Source organism: Zalophus californianus, chromosome 2, assembly GCF_009762305.2.
Source record: "Zalophus californianus isolate mZalCal1 chromosome 2, mZalCal1.pri.v2, whole genome shotgun sequence".
Taxonomy (NCBI): Eukaryota; Metazoa; Chordata; class Mammalia; order Carnivora; family Otariidae; genus Zalophus; species Zalophus californianus.
The window spans coordinates 71,949,918-71,967,804 of record NC_045596.1 but is presented as its reverse complement, the minus strand read 5'-3'; the positions used below and the strand labels follow the sequence as shown (position 1 = coordinate 71,967,804).

The 17,887-nt window shown below is 40.0% G+C and overlaps 1 protein-coding gene and 2 non-coding genes across 9 annotated transcripts in view; 1 reads left to right on the top strand and 2 right to left on the bottom strand.

Moving 5' to 3' along the window:
* Positions 1-560: 560 nt before the first annotated feature.
* The window catches only part of HERC3 (HECT and RLD domain containing E3 ubiquitin protein ligase 3), a 128,094-nt gene continuing 110,767 nt past the window's right edge, over positions 561-17,887 (bottom strand). For all 7 annotated transcript variants that reach the window (XM_027597634.1, XM_027597637.1, XM_027597638.1 and 4 more), the window contains 3 exons: positions 4,558-4,741; positions 4,217-4,319; positions 561-2,270 (listed from right to left, as the gene is read on the bottom strand). In XM_027597634.1, coding sequence (XP_027453435.1) covers positions 2,062-2,270; positions 4,217-4,319; positions 4,558-4,741 — 496 coding nt within the window. In that variant the 3' untranslated portion in view covers positions 561-2,061. The remainder of the gene's footprint in view (positions 2,271-4,216; positions 4,320-4,557; positions 4,742-17,887) is intronic.
* Positions 5,825-5,918, bottom strand: LOC113926110. The gene has a single exon (XR_003521186.1). It is a non-coding gene; the product is annotated as a small nucleolar RNA SNORD21 (small nucleolar RNA).
* LOC113926058 lies at positions 11,411-11,517 on the top strand. The gene has a single exon (XR_003521143.1). It is a non-coding gene; the product is annotated as a U6 spliceosomal RNA (small nuclear RNA).

Sequence of the window (17,887 nt, the reverse complement as noted above, 5' to 3'; positions counted from 1 at the left end):
GAGTTGAGGATCTTCCTGTGCTACCATTTTAGATCCTCCTTCCATGCACTCTTCTACTTCTACTGCTGCCACTCTCACTGCTCTCAGAATGGAAAGGACTAATTCCTCCAAATGTGCCCCCATCTGGTTTTCTTCTTAAACCGACTTATGTCCTATCACTGCCTTCTACCCCCACTCCAAAGTTCTGAACATTTTGACAAGTCTTGCTTGGCTACCAACTCAAGTTCCATTGCTTAGCCTGGTTCCTCAACCCCAAAGCTACCTTCTCCCTGACCCCACCCCCATCTTATTTACCATTATTCTATTTCCTCTGATGCTCTCTTCAAATTGTTCCTGGCCCTTCCCCTCCATGTGAAATGTCACAACCTTCAGAAATCCCATCCATCCATCAGGCTACCTGCTCCCCCTACCTTGGGTCCTGCCCCTGCTCTTGTCTCCATTTCCCTACTGTTTGGTCTTACTTTCTTATTACTGCAACTAAATTTGACCTTATATTACTTGAGTAGATAATTCTTCTACTGAAAGCAAGCTACCCATTCTGCAAATACAATAAGAAATAGTTTTAAGTTAAAACACCAAATTTATTGCATTATATTGAACTATATGCACACACATAGAAAATAAACATTTCATATAACTATATCTTTTTTAATCTTGTATTATAAAGACTGAAAAAACTACCAATTTAGCAATTGAAATAAGTTTTAAAAACAAAAAAAAAAGCAAAAATCTACATCCTTCATTGAGATCTGATGCTGTATCACGGTTCATAAATACTTCATTTTATATAAATAAGTCTTTCCTCTAGTGACTAACCAGGAATTTAAAATTAGGCTGACATGGATTCTTTGATCATGTAGAATTTTCTTATCCCATGATGAAGAAGGTTGAGCATGTCGTTATTTTTGATACATATATTTGCTCTAAACACAATCCCCCCTGATATCCCACTGTAAACAAACATTTCAAATGCAATAAACAAAAGTCCCATAGTAAAGAATGTCCTTAAGTGTTAGCAATTAGGGAAAAGGAAAAAAAAAATAGAAACTTTGCAATTTAAATAGAAATTAAAAAAATAGACTGCATGCATCCACTAGAAGAGGAAGGGAGCATTAAATCAGGTAACAATGGGATGAAGTGAGTAAGAGAGAAAGGGAAGGAGAGGAAAGAAAGAGAAAGAGGCAGAGGGCATAAATTGATAGGGAAAGAGGACAAGAAATTTATTATTTCTACTTTCCTTGGAGAAGACACTCTTAAAAAAATTAATGCAACTTGCTCCAAAAGCGAGATAACCAAAGGACTGGGGGTCTATCACCTCACCTTATTGTCGAAGGGACTTGGCTGAACAACAAAACAAAATTCGGCTCAGCTGCAATGCTAAGCTGCTCTGCACATCTTTAAGTAGGTCCAGGAATAGGCAGAGCCAAGGGGAGATTGCTAGTCCCTCGACAACTTCTTTTTAAAGCAAGATGTGTTCATAAAGGCTCCCCTTAATTCTCCAGAGTTCAGCCAAAATAATGGACCCAGATTCAGCTTGCTAGACCTGGGACTTTCTAAAGTAGTCCTTGCCTCCTCGGTCCTTAGAGTAGGGCTGCAACAAGCCAGGAGCATGTCCAAGTCTGCAGAGAGAGGAGCCGTCCCGCACGTGCACGTAAGCAAGGACGCATCAGTCAAAATCATTCTTGCAGAGGAATGAGGAGGACAGGAAGCACTGTGAGCAAACAGCAAGGTTGAGAGAGACATTTGGGAAATGAGAGGTTAAAAACCCACTGCCATTTTCTCCAGCAGAGTGCAACATATTCACAAGTGCCAGGAACACTACTAGGTAATTTGGTTTAAAAACAAAAATGCCAATTTTTCACCCCCGTCCCCAACCCCTAATTTTTCAAAAAGGTTGCCTACTGCTCACAAGCCCAGAAACACATCAACCAGGTTCAGGATTCAAAAGTCCCAACCCACTTAGACAATAAAAAAATAGAACTCCCTTCCCCATGGTTTTCTGTATGGGCCTCCATGTGGACACTGAGGAAGGGAGGGAAATCTGGGGCATGCTGGGGCGCCTCAAGCTAAACTAAACCCTTCATAGTTGTCAAGGGCCTGGGTCAGCCGAGTGCTCAGGATCTCTTTGCTGCTGTATTTGGGGAGATCGAGAAGGTTGTAACAAGTGTGGGCCACAGGCAGGTACTCCTCCCCGCTGGTCGTGGACTGGATGACGATCTGCAGGCTCGCCATGCCGTAGATGGGAATGCGGTCGCTGCCCGTCAGGAACACTGAGGAGAAAGGGAAAGGACATTATGAGCCAAGCAGCTGAGGAGCAGCACTCCGCAGCCCTCCATGGAAAGGAGAGGGAGGCGTGACACCCTGTGGCTCGCCTGAGAAGTACACTTTTATGTGCCATTATGTATTGCATGAATATTCATCTACGCTTGTTCTTATAAAGCAAAAGAGACTGCATTTCAAATCCTGGGGTGTTTTTTGTTGTTGTTGTTTTATATGGATAAAAATTCTGTTTTTTACTAGTTCTTTTCAGACCCTGATTATACACGGACACAAATCACCCATCCAAATGAAAGATGCCCTCAAATAAAAAATGGCCTCAATCAAATATATGTCCTCATAAATGTTATGAGCTGTCACAAAATCAGAGAGGAAAAGAACAGCTGACCTCAGGGGGAAGCCAGGAAGAGAACCATCATCTGTGGGACCTCAAGGTCTCCTCTGGCCAAGGGTCTAGTGTGTATACCCCTCCTGAGCTAGTGAGTATCCATTTGGGATCTGTTTGTTCCTTTCCCTAATTTTCTTAAACCAAAAGAGCTGACAATGATGTTATGTTAGACATTTCACTCTTGTAACACACTGTGACTTGGCAAAAGAAAAAAAAAGACAGAGACCAACACAGCTGTCTTTCCATGTTTTCTAGCAATACATAACCTCAGAGTTAAATTGCTGGAAATTACTACAAACAAATCATTGGTTAAGGAGCACTTTCAAAAAACCTATTACCTGAGGCTGTGGTATATAAACATTCTTGCCAATATCTGCAGAGTTACTAAAAATTTCCACAAGTCTAATGATCTCTGAACAGAAAAATGTCTTTCAAGGAAATCTCCATGACTACGCTCCTCTTGGTTGGTACAGCCCTACGAGTTCCCTTGACAAACCTTAACCTGTCATTTGACTTATATGCCACTGAATCTCAAGAGCCAAAGGAACTAGGCAGAGGAGAAGCAGGGCTTTTTTTTCAAATGTTCTTGTATAAGCCCGCCCCTCCCCCCACTTCTCTCATCCTCACTCTATGGGAGTAGTAGAATCTGGGGGTACATCTTGCATTAATATTAATATATGCTCATGCTTTAAAGCAAAAGGGACTGCCTTTCAAATCATGTTGTTTTATTTTATACTATTCATTGGCAAATTTCTGACCCTGATTAGATACAGACACAAAGATTAAAACTATTTTTGAAAGGCTGAATGTGTTCACGTAAACTAGGCTTCATTCTCCTTTCCAAATTTATTACTCTTCTCAAATGTCACCTAGCCAGTCACAAAGGACCGTATATTGTATGATTCCATTTATGTAAAATGTCCAAAATAGGCACATCTGCAGAGCCAGAAAGCAGATGGGTAAGGGGGGGTCGGGTAGGGTGAGAGGCTGGAAGGAAATGGGGAATGATTGCTAATGAGGTCAAGGTTTCTTTTTGAGGTGATGGACATGTTCTAAAAATTACTGATAGTATCACATTTCTGTGACTATACTAAAAACCACTGAATTATACATTTTAATTGGCTGAATTGTATGCTTTGTGGATCATATCTCAGTAAAGCTATTCTAAATCATATCTCCCCAGTTACATCTGTAGCGGACACTGTAAATTTTTCAAAAGCCTAGGGAGATAAGGGAAGTTAATCCACTTAGATTTTATCAACGTAATTTTTTATCATACTCACATATAAAATAACTAATATTTCTAAAGCAATTGAAAATCAGTGAAATGCTTCTTTTCTTTCTTTCATGCAACACATCCTATCGGGCAACAAATATGGAAGTACGACCTATGTTTGCCTGCGATCTCGTTAAGACGAGAAGTGGACATATATTCCCCTCACTTACTCTTTTTCATTTAAGAGTTGACCTTAACCTATGGGGTATATCATCCTCCACCATATGCAACACTAACATGTGGACAAACACCATGTTAATATGACTGATACTTACAGAGAAACTTCTTCTTCTTTTCCAATGGAAACTCATGAAATGTTTCCCAAAATAGTTTCACAGTGGGATGTGTGGCTGAGTAATCACCCTTGTAGATGGCAGTCTGCCCAAAAAAGACAAAAAAAAAAAAAAAAAAAAACCTATCTTAGAGAAGAAGAATATTATAGAGGACATACATCTGTGCAACGTTTACAGTTGGGAGTAAGAAATCACCACTGAGATAAGGAGGCTTCCAATTGCTCCTCAACCACAGACCGCCTGGAAAGAGACCAGGCCCTGGGCCCACCTGGCCAGGCCACGGCTGCTTCCATGGAGAGAAAGATAGTCCCGTCTCTGCTCACCTCTTCCAGTTCCTGCCAGTTGTAGTTGCTGTTCCCCACCATCATAGCCCGCAGTTCGGAAGGCTGGAAGAGCTCAAGCACCTTGCCACCACACACCTTTAGGAAGCCACTGGAGAAGGCTGTATACCATTCGTGAACTGAGATCTGGAAGACGTAATTCACGTAAGCATCCACGAACTCCTGCCTGCCAGAAGACCAAAGAAACAGAATACAGTCAGCCCCATGTCTTGTAGAGGTTCTGGGTGGAGAGAGATGAAAAATGGGATTCTGTCAAACTCTCACACCAGGATGCATCCCAGAGCCTATCAGCCAGCCCGAGGATTCCACCAGCATTCCAGGTGATCTAGGGGCAGGGAAGACAGGCAGGAAGCGGGGGAGGCCAGGCAGATGGAACCATACTACTGACTTCATTTTACCTGAGGAGCTCCAGTTTTTCATCTTGCTTACTGTCCTCCTTAAAATTTAGTTTGGGAAAAAATACAGACTTTTTCTGCTGAAAGAGAAAGTCTAAGATAACGATTCTAGGCTTCCTCCCTTCTTTTCAGAAATGAGTAAAGTTAAACCATGTGCTATTGGAATCCTCGCCTATTCTAAAAGGTAATTTCGTAACTCCTTTCTGGAAAGGACTGTGTTATACAATGGGCTCCATCTCATTAGTAATCAGTTAAATGCAAATTAAGACAGTGACTTCCTGCAAGTCTGACTCACAGCAAGCTGGCTTCCTGGGCTGCTTATTGTAGATAAGGGGCTGGCTTCCTGGGCAGGTGTCTGCAGGTTGCAGGTCAGAGTTCTATTTTTACACATGGTCTGGCCATTGTCTGTATGCATTCGGTCTCTCCCTAGTGCGAATGTCAACTGTGAACTGAGACGTAACATCTGGGAGAATTAGTTGCCAATACCTGGAAAAGCTGAAAATGTAAATACCCTTTAACTGAGCTACTCCCCTACCAGGGGGGTGGGCCCAGACAGACTCTCACCTGAGTGCACAAGACAAGTACACAGATACTGCAGCATTTTCTTGTAATATAGAGAATTGGAAGACATAAAACTAAATATCCATTAATATGAGGATGGACCAAAAGAAGATGATATGGTCATAAGACAGAAACCATAAAGCACATTATTTTAATGGAATTAACTAGGCCCATATTTATCAAAACAAACAGAATCTCAAGAACAGTGTTTGAGTGAAACCCAGGTGTTTGATTGTTAAGTACATAACACTATGATAGCATTTACATAAGTTGTTTTTCTACATTTTTCTTTTCCTGCCATCAGTCCCATCTTGAATCAATTAACTGCATCATATGCAACCAAAGGACCAACTACTGACTGCTCAGTTAGTGAGGTATCATCATTCATTCAGTGTTTTTTTTTAACATTTATAACAATGCTATCTATAAGAGGCAGTGGCTCTGCTACTTACATCTTTTGACACTTGGGTAAGTTATTTAAGCTCTCTGTGCCTCAATCCCTTCATCTGTAAAATGGGAAAAATAAGAGTATATATAACCCATGGGACTGTTACAAAAATTAAATGCGTAAATACATGTAAAGTTCTTAGAACCAGGGCTGCTTTGTAAATATTAGCAATGATTATTAAATGGCTTATGGCTATAAGACTTTGTTTATTATGAGTGAAATTGTATGTGTGGTGTAGGTAAGAAATGTGGGTTAATTTTTAAAAATAAAAGCATTAATTAATTGGTCTCAATATACACATTATAAAAGTATAAAAACAAGAAAGAACAAGCATCGAATGCATCAGTGTTTCGCCTGGGTGAGAGGAGGGTGGACGAGAGGGAAGGGGGTAAGAGGAGGCACAGGAATCTCGGTCATTGTTTTCTTTTATTACAAAACTGAAGCAAATACTGTTTACTCTGGTTCATACATACAAAGATGTCTGTCATTTTAGTCTGTACTTTTCTGTATTTTAAATTTTTTTCTAAAAATTAAATTAATCTGACATTATGAAGACAAATCCTTTCTACCTATCCTTCACCATAATATCCTACTTCGTAAAACTCCCCTTGAACGTCTTGGCTCTCCTCCAAGCAAACATTTCTTCCACAACCACCATCTCACCCCTAACTAACCAACAGGCAGTCATACAGTGGAGAAGTGAAGCAGAAGAGATTCAAATGCAGGCTCCGCCATGCCCCCTGTGCTAACTACTAAGGCTTTCTTTTCTCATCTCTAAAATGGGGTAAGAGAGAGACACAGCGAGAGAGGGAACACAAGCAGGGGGAGTGGGAGAGGGAGAAGCAGGCTTCCCGCGGAGCAGGAAGCCCGATGCAGGGCTCGATCCCAGGTCCCTGGGATCATGACCTGAGCCAAAGGTAGACACTCAACGACTGAGCCACCCAGGCGCCCCAATGTTGAGTTTTTAAAACAAAAGCCGCTAATACAGAAAGATTATTGTACATCTTAACCACAGATGCTGGATGTTTCTTACACTGCATTCAGTGTACTACTTTCCTAAAACCCATTGGATAAAACGAAGAGGGTTTTCCTTGTACAACCGCCTAAGAGAAGCACCATCAGCATGATTTTTTACTGTAGACAGTGATGGTTAATTTTATGTGTCGACTTGGCTAGGCTACGGTAGCCAGTTATTTAGTCAAACACCAGTCAAGATGGCACTGTGAAGGTATTTTTTAGAAAGGATTAATATTTCAATCCATAGACTCTGAATAAAGCAGATTAGTCTTCATAATGCGGGTGGCCCTCACCCAATCAGTTAAAGGCCTTAAAAGCCTGAGGTCCTCCACATCCTACAAAGAGGAAGGAATCTGGCCTCCAGACTGCAACATCCATTCCTGCCAGAATTTTCAGCCTGCCAGCCTGCCCTGAAGATTCCCAACTTGGCAACCTCACAATCATGTGAGCAGATACCCAATGATTAGTATCTCTTTCTGTCTGTCTTTCTTTCTCTATATATGTATGTATATACACACATATATGTTGCCTTTGAGCTGGGCCATCAGTATTTTCCTGCCTCCAGACTGTAACAGAAGCATCAGCCCTTCCCCAGTCTCAGCCTTTGCACTAGAACTACAACCATTGGCTCTCCTGGGTCTGCAGCCTGCTGACTGCAGATCCTGGGCCTTGTCTGCTTGCATTTATGTACATGAGCACACGTGTGCGCACACGCACACACCACCCCCCACTGGTTCTGTTTCTCTGGAGAACCCTGACTAACATATCATGCAAACAACATCTAAATTAGGTATGGGTGAGACTCGGGATTTGATTAATCCTGAGGTAAAATTCTTCCACATATACATCTCCTACTGGCTCTGTTTCTCTGGAGAAGCCTAATACAGATTTTGGTACCAGAAAGTGGGGTACTATAATAGCAACTACCTGTAATTGTGGAATGACTGTGGAATTGGGTAACAGGTAGAGACTGCCAGAGTTCTGAGGCAGTTGATAGAAAAAGCCTATACTGTCTTAAAGAGACAGTTAATAGAAACAGCAAAGGAGATCCTGATGAAGGCTCAGAACGAAAAGAAGAGAGCTGTAGAGAAAGCTTGTGTTGTCAGAAAATAAACATACATCATGAACAGAATTTGGCAAGAAATTTGAATATTAAAATGCTTCTGGTGAAGTCGCAGATGGAAATGGGGAACATGTTATTTATTGGAAATTAGAGGAAAGGAACTCTTGTTATAAAGTGGCAAAGAACTTGGCCAAATTGTGTTCTAGTGCTTTGGAGAACTTGTAAGTGATAAACTTGGATATTCAGCTCAGGAGATTTCCTAGCAAAGTACTGAAGGTGTGGTCTGGTTTCTTCATACTGCTCATAGTAAAATGAAAGAGGAAAGGGATAAATTGAAGGAGGAATTGTTAAGCAGAAAGGAATTAGAACTTCAAGGTTTGGAAAAGTCTTAGCCTACCCAGATAACACCCTCTGGAAACAGGGCCAAGGGTATGGCTGAAAAATGGTTTGCTGAAGAGATCAAGCACGTGAATTCATGAATCCTATCAATCATCTCAGCAGAAGCTAGGAATAGAAATGTGGTTATCCAGGAAAGATCTGTGGAGAACCCTCTTGTCTAATGACTTGGACCCCCATGAATTGCCTGGAAAGCCAACAAAGTTTAAAAAAAAAAAAATTCAAGAATAGAAACTGCCAGTTTGCACCAAAGAGGCGGAGCTGGATAAAACAAAGGAAGGCTATTGGATTTCTGGGATTCTACTGGTATGAAATGAGCCTACAGAACCAACTGGCTGTAAACAGGTGTTATCTTTTAAGAAAAGGGAAAAATGACCCCGAAGGCAAATCAGAGTCCAGTGAGCTTATCCCTGCCACCATGGGCACAGGTTGAGGAACCAGGGCCAGTAAGTTCCTGGCCCCGGAGTAGGGCCACCACCCCTGTGGGCCAGAGGACACAGCCTAGACCCCAAGAGGATTATTCTCTGAACCTCAAAATCCAGTGAAATTTTCCCTGCTAGGTTAAAGACTTGCTTGGGACCTATGACCTCTTTTCTCCTGATGTCTCCCTTTTACAATGGAAATGTCCATTCTATGCCCGTGCCCATGATCGTATTTGAAAGCAGATAACTTGTCTGGCTTCACAGCTGTGGAAGAATTTTACCTCAAGATTAATCAAACTCTGAGTCTCACCCATACCTGATTCAGATGATATTTACAGGATATATTAGCCAAGATTCTCCAGAGAAACAGAACCAGTAGGGTTGTGTGTGTGTGGGGGGGGTGCACATACATGTATATAAATGTAGGCAGACAAGCCCCGATAACTGCAGTCAGCAAGCTGCAGACTCAGGAGAGCCAATGGTGTAGTTCTACTAGTCCAAAAGCAACAGGCATGAGACTCAGGAAGGGCTGATGCTTCAGTCTGTAGGCAGGAAAAAACTGATGTCTCAGCTCAAAGGCAGTCAGGCAGGCAGAGTACCTCTTACTCAGCCTTTCTGTTCTGTTCAGGCTTTTAACTGATGAGACCCACGCACATCAGGGACAGCAATCTGCTTTACTCAATTTCCCATTCAAATGTTAACCTCATCCAGAGACACCCTAACAGACATATGACCAAATATCTAGCTACCCCATAACCCAGCCAAGTTGACACTTAAAATTAACCATCATGAATGAGCCTTTGGACTTAGAGTTGATGCTGGAATGGGTTAAGACTTTGGGGGATGTTGGGTGAATGTATTTTATAGGTGAGAAGGACATGACTTTTGGAGACTGGAGGATGGAGTGTTATGAGTTGGACTGTGTCCCCCTAAAATTGATATATTGAAGTTCTAACCCCCAGTGCCTCAGAAGGCGACCTTATTTATTTTTTTTAAAGATTTTATTTATTTGAGAGAGAGAGAATGAGAGATAGAGAGCACGAGAGGGAAGAGGGTCAGAGGGAGAAGCAGACTCCCTGCTGAGCAGGGAGCCCGATGTGGGACTCAATCCCGGGACTCCAGGATCATGACCTGAGCCAAAGGCAGTCACTTAACCAACTGAGCCACCCAGGCGCCCTGAAGGCGACTTTATTTAGATATAGGATCTTTACAAAGGTAATCAAGTTAAAATCAGATCATCAAGCTGAGCCCTAATCCAACATGACTGGTGTCCTTATAAGAAGGGAAAATTTGGACACAGAAACATGCACAGAGGGAAGACAATGGGAAGAGACAAAAGGAGAAGATGGCCATCTGCAAGCCAAGGAGAGAAGCCTCAGAAGGAATCAACCTTGCCAACACTTTGTTCTTAAACTGAGACAATAAATCGTTAAGCCGCTTAGTGTGTGGTACATTGTGATAGCAACCCTAGCAAACTCATACAGAGACTCTAATCTCTGTATGTCAATTAGTATTGCTCTAAACACATTCTTTTATAATGATCATTAACAGTTATAAAGTGTATAGGTGCTAGTCACAGCAATAAATTCTTAGATACACACTACATCGGTAAATATTCAAAACTACCCTTTGAGTGAATGGTATGAAAATTATGTCCCAATAAAAATAAATACACACACATTTTAAAACAACAGTTTTTTGAGATTGCAGAGATAAATTTTCAATTACTTTCCAGTGTCAAAAGTTCTCAAATAAATTGTCATTATTCCAATTTCAGAACTAAATCCAAGACAAACAGCTAGTACATGGGCAGGGACAGAACTTGAAGCCAGATGTCTGAATGTGCTTCCAACCACCTCACCTAAGTGCCCTCCCTCTGCCCTGCCTTGATTCTTTCATTTCCAATGTGACAGCTACATGAGAAATTACAATATGCTGAGATCAAGGTTTCACATGATAGCTCATCTACATTATTCACAATTCTGTGTTACTGCAGCCTCAATTATATACTAGAGTCCATAAAGTCCGCAAAATGAGACATTTTAAATGAAGTGACATTTTAAAACATATAAATTTAAAAGAGCAAGTACTATATCCATTGTCAATGGTTTTTAAAAGTCTGAATTCAAACTCTAGTAAGGGTCTTTGAAAAAGTTTGCTAAGCTGATTCTGAAATTAATATAGAAAGGTAAAGTAACTAGAAGAGCCAAAACAATTTTGAAAAAGAACAAAGTTAGAGAACTGAACATTACCTAATTTCATGACTTATTATAAAGTTACAGTTTTCAACTGTAGTGTTGATGAAAGGAGAGACATATAAATCAATGCAAAAGAATCAAAAAGCCCAGAAATAACCCCACACAAATATGGTCAATTAATTCTCAACAACTTTGCAATTCAACAGAGAGTGTTTTCAATAAACGGTGCTGGATCAACGCGATACCATATGCAAAAGGTATATATCCATATACCTCACACCATTATAAAAGCTAACTCAATAAGGAGTTATAAAACTTCTAGAAGAAAACATAGCATGCTTACTTCGGCAGCACAGATACTAAAACCAGAATGATACAGAGCAGATTAGTATGGCCCCTGTGCAAGGATGACAGGGAAATTTGTGAAGCATTCCATATTTTTCTTTCAATAGTTACTCTGATTGATTGTAAATGCGCTAAATGCTCCAATCGAAAGATACAGGGTAAGAGACTGGATAAAAAAGCAAGACCCATTGATATTCTGTCTATAAGAGACTCATTTTAGACCCAAAGACACCTCCAGATTGAAATGAGGGGGTGGAGCACCATTTATCATGCTAATGGACATCAAAAGAAAGCTGGAGTAGCAATCCTTATATCAGACAAATTAGATTTTAAACCAAAGACTGTAATAAGAGATGAAGAGGGATACTATATAATTAAAATCAAACAAGAAAATCTAACAATTGTAAATATTTATGCTCCTAACTTGGGAGCAGCCAATTATCTAAACCAATTAATAACAAAATTTTAAAAACACATTAATAGTAATAATAATAATAATACAATAATAGTAGGGAACGTTTAACACCCCACTCACTGCAATGAACAGATCATCTAAGCATAAGATCAACAAAGAAACAAGGGCTTTGAATGACACACTGGACCAGATGGATTTCACAGATATATTCAGAGCATTCCATCCTGAAGCAACAGAATACACATTCTTCTCGAGTGCACATGGAACATTCTCCAGAACAGATCACATATGGGTCACAAATCAAGTCTCAACTGGTACCAAAAGACTGGGATCATTCCCTGCATATTTTCAGACCACAATGCTTTGAAACTTGAACTCAATCACAGAGGAAAGTTGGAAAGAACTCAAATACTTGGAGGCTAAAGAGCATCCTACTAAAGAATGAATGAGTCAACCAAGAAATGAAAGAGGAATTTAAAAAATTCATAGAAACAAATGAAAATTAAAACACAACTGTTCAAAACCATTGGGATGCAGCAAAGGTGGCCCTAAGAGGGAAATACATAGCAATACAAGCCTTTCTCAAGAAAGAAGAAAAGTCTCAAATATACAACCCAACCATACACCAAAAAGAGCTGGAGAAAGAACAGCAAATAAAGCCTAAACCATGTAGGAGATGAGAATTAATAAAGATTAGAGCAGAAATCAATGAAATAGAAACCAAAAGAACAGTAGAACAGATCAACAAAACTAGGAGCTGGTTCTTGGAAAGAACTAGTAAGACTGATAAACCTCTAGCCAGATTTATCAAAAAGAAAAGAGAAAGGACCCAAATAAATAAAATCATGAATGAAAGAGAAGAGCTCACAACCAACATCAAAGAAATAAAAACAATTATAAGAACATATTATGAGCAACTATATGCCAACAAATTAGGCAATCTGGAAGAAATGGATGCATTCCTAGAGACGAATAAACTACCAAAATTGAAACAGGCAAAAATAGAAAACCTGAACAGACCCATAACCACTAAGGAAATTGAAGCAGTAATCAAAAATCTTCCAACAAACAACAGCCCAGGGCCAGATGGCTTCCCAGAGGAATTCTACCAAACATTTAAAGAAAAATTAATACCTGTTCTCTGAAGCTGTTTCAAAAAATAGAAATGGAAGGAAAACTTTCAAACTCTTTCTATAAGGCCAGCATTACCTTCATCCCAAAACCAGACAAAGACCCCACCAAAATGGAGAATTACAGAGCAATATCCCTGATGAACAAGGATGCAAAAAATCTCACCAAAATACTAGCCAGTAGGATCCAATAGCACATGAAAAGGATTATTCACCATGACCAAGTGGAATTTATTCCCGGGCTGCAAGGGTAGTCAACATTCACAAATTAATCAATGTGACACATCACATTAATAAAAGAAAGGACAAGAATCATATGATCCTGGGGCACCTGGGTGGCTGAGTCGTTAAGCGTCTGCCTTCGGCTCAGGTCATGATCCCAGGGTCTTGGGATCGAGCCCTGCATCGGGCTCCCTGCTCGGCAGGAAGCCTGCTTCTCCCTCTCCCACTCCCCCTGCTTGTGTTCCCTCTCTTGCTGTGTCTCGCTCTGTCAAATAAATAAAATCTAAAAAAGAACCATATGATCCTCTCAATAGATGCAGAAAAAGCATTTGACAAAGTACAGCACTCTTTCTTGATTAAAACTCTGCACAGTGTAGGGATAGAAGGAACATACCTCAATATAATAAAAGCCATATATGAAAAGCCCACAGCAAATATCATTCTCAACAGGGAAAAACTGAGAGCTTTTCCCCTAAGGTCAGGAACACGGCAGGGATGTCTACTATCACCACTGTTGTTCAACAGAGTACTAGAAAGCCTAGCCTCAGCAATCACACAACAAAAAGAAATAAAGGCATTCAAACTGGCAAAGAAGAAGTCAAACTGTCACTTGTCACAGATGACATGATACTCTATGTGGAAAACCCAAAAGACTCCACCCCAAAATTGCTAGAACTCATACAGAATTCAGCAAAGTGGCAGGATACAAAATCAATGCACAGAAATCAGTTGCATTTCTATACACTAACAATGAGACAGAAGAAAGAAAAATTTAGGAATTGACCCCATTTACAACTGCACTAAAAACCATTAGATACCTAGAAATAAACCTAACCAAGAAGCAAAGCATCTGTACTCTAAAAATTATAAAACACTCATGAAAGAAACTGAGAAAGACACAAAGAAATGGAAAAATGTTCCATGCTCATGGATTGAAAGAACAAGTATCGTTAAAACGTCTATGCTTCCCAGAACAATCTATAGGATCAATGCAATCCCTGTCAAAATACCATCACCATTTTTCTTAGAGCTGGAACAAATAATCCTAAAATTTGTTTGGAACCAGAAGAGACCCCGAATAGCCAAAGGAATGTTAAAAAAGAAAAAAAAAAAAAAAGCTGGTGGCATCACAATGCCTGACTTCAAGCTCTATTACAAAGCTGTAATTATCAAGACAGTATGGTACTGGCACAAAAACAGACACACAGATCAATGGAACAGAACAGATAACCCAGAAATGGACCCTCAAATCTGTGGCCAACTAATCTTCAACAAAGCAGGAAGGAATATCCAATGGAAAACAGTCTCTTCAACAAATGGTGTTGGGAAAATTGGACAGCCACATACAGAAGAATGAAACTGGACCATTTTCTTACCCCACACACAAAATTAAATTCAAAATGGATGAAAGACCTAAATGTGAGACAGGAATCCATCAAAATCCTAAAGGAGAACACAGGCAGCAATCATCTTTGACCTTGGCTGCAGCAACTTCTTGATAGACACATCACCAAAGGCAAGGGAAACAAAAGCAAAAATGAACTATTGGGACTTCATCAAGATAAAAAGCTTCTGTACAGCAAAGGAAACAGTTGACAAAACCAAAAGACAACTGACAGAAGGGGAGAAGATTTTTGCAAATGTTTTATCAGATAGAGGGCCAGTACCCAAACTCTATAGAGAACTTATCAAACTCAACACCCAAGAACAAATAATCCAATCAAGAAATGAGCAAAAGACATGAACAGACATTTCTGCAAAGAAGACATACAAATGGCCAACAGACACATGAAAAAATGCTCAACACTACTTGGCATCAGGGAAATCCAAATCAAAACCTCAATGAGATACCACCTCACACCCATCAGAATGGCTAAAATTAACAAGTCAGGAAACAACAGATGTTGGCGAGGATGCGGAGAAAGGGGAACCCTTCTACACCGTTGGTGGGAATGCAAGCTGGTGCAGCCACTCTGGAAAACACTATGGAGGTTCCTCAAAAAGTTAAAAATAGAGCTACCCTATGATCCTTTAATTGCCATACAAGGTATATAGCCCAAAGATACAAATGCAGTGATCCGAAGAGGCACCTTAACCCCAGTGTTTATAGCAGCAATGTCCACAATACCCAAACTATGGAAAAAGCCTATTATGTCTGTCGACGTTTGGATGGATAAAGAAGATGTGGTATATATATATATATACAATGGAGTATTACTCAGCCATCAAGAAAACGAAATCTTGCCATTCGCAACGACCTGGATGGAACTAGAGGGTGTTATCCTAAGTGAAATAAGTCAGTCAGAGAAAGACAATTATCATATGATTTCACTCATATGTGGAATTTAAGAAACAAAACAGAGGAGCACAGAGGAAGGGAGGGAAAAATAAAATAAAACAAGATGTAATCAGAGAGGGAGACAAACCATAAGAGACTCTTAATCATAGGAAACTGAGAGTTGCTGGAGGGGAAGGGGGTGGGGGGATGGGGTAACTGGGTGATGGACATTAATGAGGGCACGTGATGTGAACACTGGGTGTTATATGCAACTGATGAATCACTGAACTCTACCTCTGAAACTAAAAATACATTACATGTTAATTAACTGAATTTAAATTAAAAAAGAAAAGAAAGAAAACAAAACACAGGAACAAATCTTTAAGGCCTTGGATTTGGCAAAGATCTCTTAAACATGACACCAAAACCCAATCCATAAAAGAAAAAGAAATTATCAAAATTTTAAATTTCTGTTTTTTGAAGAAAAAGACAAGCCAGGACTGGAAGGAAGTATTTCACAAGGACTTGTAATCTAGAATATATAAAACCACTTAAAAATAAAAAAACAAAAAATTCAGAAAATGGGCAAAAGATATAAACTGACATTTCATCAAAGAAGATCTATGAATGACACATACATACATTGGAAGACACTCTACACCCATTAGCCATTAAGGATACCATACACAGCTATTAGATTGGGGGGAAAAGCCTGATGATACCAAACGCTGTTGAAGATGTAGAGTAACTGTAACTCATACATTGCTGGTGTGAAAACAAAATGGTATAGTCACTTTGGAAAACTGTGGAACTTTCTTAAAAAGTTAAATATACATTTGCCATATGACCAAACAGTTCTACTTCTAGGTATGTATCCAAGAGAAATAAAAACTTAGGTTCACTGCAGCATTTTTTGTAATCACAAAAAATCAGAAACAACCCAATGGGAATTTTACTCAGCAATAAAAAGGAACAAACTACTAATGTACACAACATCATGGATGAACCTAAATGCATTATGCTGAGTGAAAAAGGCTAGACTCAAAAGTCCACACACATATTCTTCTGTTTATAGGACATTCTGGAAAAAAAACAATTTTAGAGATGGATCAGTGATCACCAGGGCTGACAGTAAGGGAAGGACTGTGAAGGGGTTTTTTGGGATGATGTTACTGTTCTATATCTCGATTGGCGTAGTGTTTACATAACTGTATCTGCCAAAGCAAAGTGAATTTTATTAAACATCAATTAATATACTTTTTTTTTTAAAGATTTTATTTATTTGAGAGAGAGAATGAAAGAGAGAAAGAGCATGAGAGGGGGTTGGGTCAGAGGGAGAAGCAGACTCCCCGCCGAGCAGGGAGCCCGATGCGGGACTCGATCCCGGGACTCCAGGATCATGACCTGAGCCGAAGGCAGTCGCTTAACCAACTGAGCCACCCAGGCGCCCTAAACATCAATTAATATACTTAAAGTAAAAGTAAAATATATCTATTTATTATATGTGAATTCTATCTCAATAGAACAGACCTTTTTTGAAAAAAGTAATCTAGCATAACACTAAATTTTAAGATTTTTTTTAAGACAGCAACATAAGAACCCTGAAAGATGAACACATCCTATTTGTTTCAAGCAAGTCAAGTAGGTCAAGTGGATTTTATTAAAATTTGGCTGTCACAACTTCTACACTAAAGGGCATTAGAAGGCCCGGTTTCTGCCTCTGATTCTGCCAATCAAGTAATACATATAGTAACAAAATATTTATTTCACTTTATTTTTCTGCTTCTACGTTCCTTATCTTTAAAATGTGAAAAAGCATTCCTAACCTCAAGGTACCTGCAAGCACCAAGAGAGGACAAGTGGCCTATACGGCCTAGGAGTGCTAACAATGCGGACTCAGCTTGGGCCTTCCGTCTGATTCACGTTTGCTCAGTGACCACTCTTGGGGCTCCATGTTTCAGGCCCCTTGGAAATGAATATACATACCCTAGAATCCCCCACCAAGGCCCAGATGGAGGAGGCCCGCTCTGGCCTCCCATGAATCTGTTATGGCTAACATGGTCTTCCCCCTTCCTGATGCACAGGTGGTATCACAAGATCGAATTAAAGGTTAGCTATCACTTAGGTGCATGCAAGCCCTTTGAGGTGTATGCAAACCCTTCCATCTCACTACCATGCCCTTCTGTGTGTCTCCTCATTCTATAGAATCTGGGCACTAAGGTCTGGATTTTGCAGAGAGTAACTCTGCAACTACTATGGGTTGTCCTCCGCCTGATCCCCCCTATCAGTAAATTGTCCTGAATAAAACTCTGTGTCAACTGTTTGGAGTAGCCTGCTTCATCTGCTGATCTCAAAGGGCCTTCTCAGTTTGGGGGATACTCTACTGTCTCTCCACCTTCTAACAACGGGTGATATATAAAAA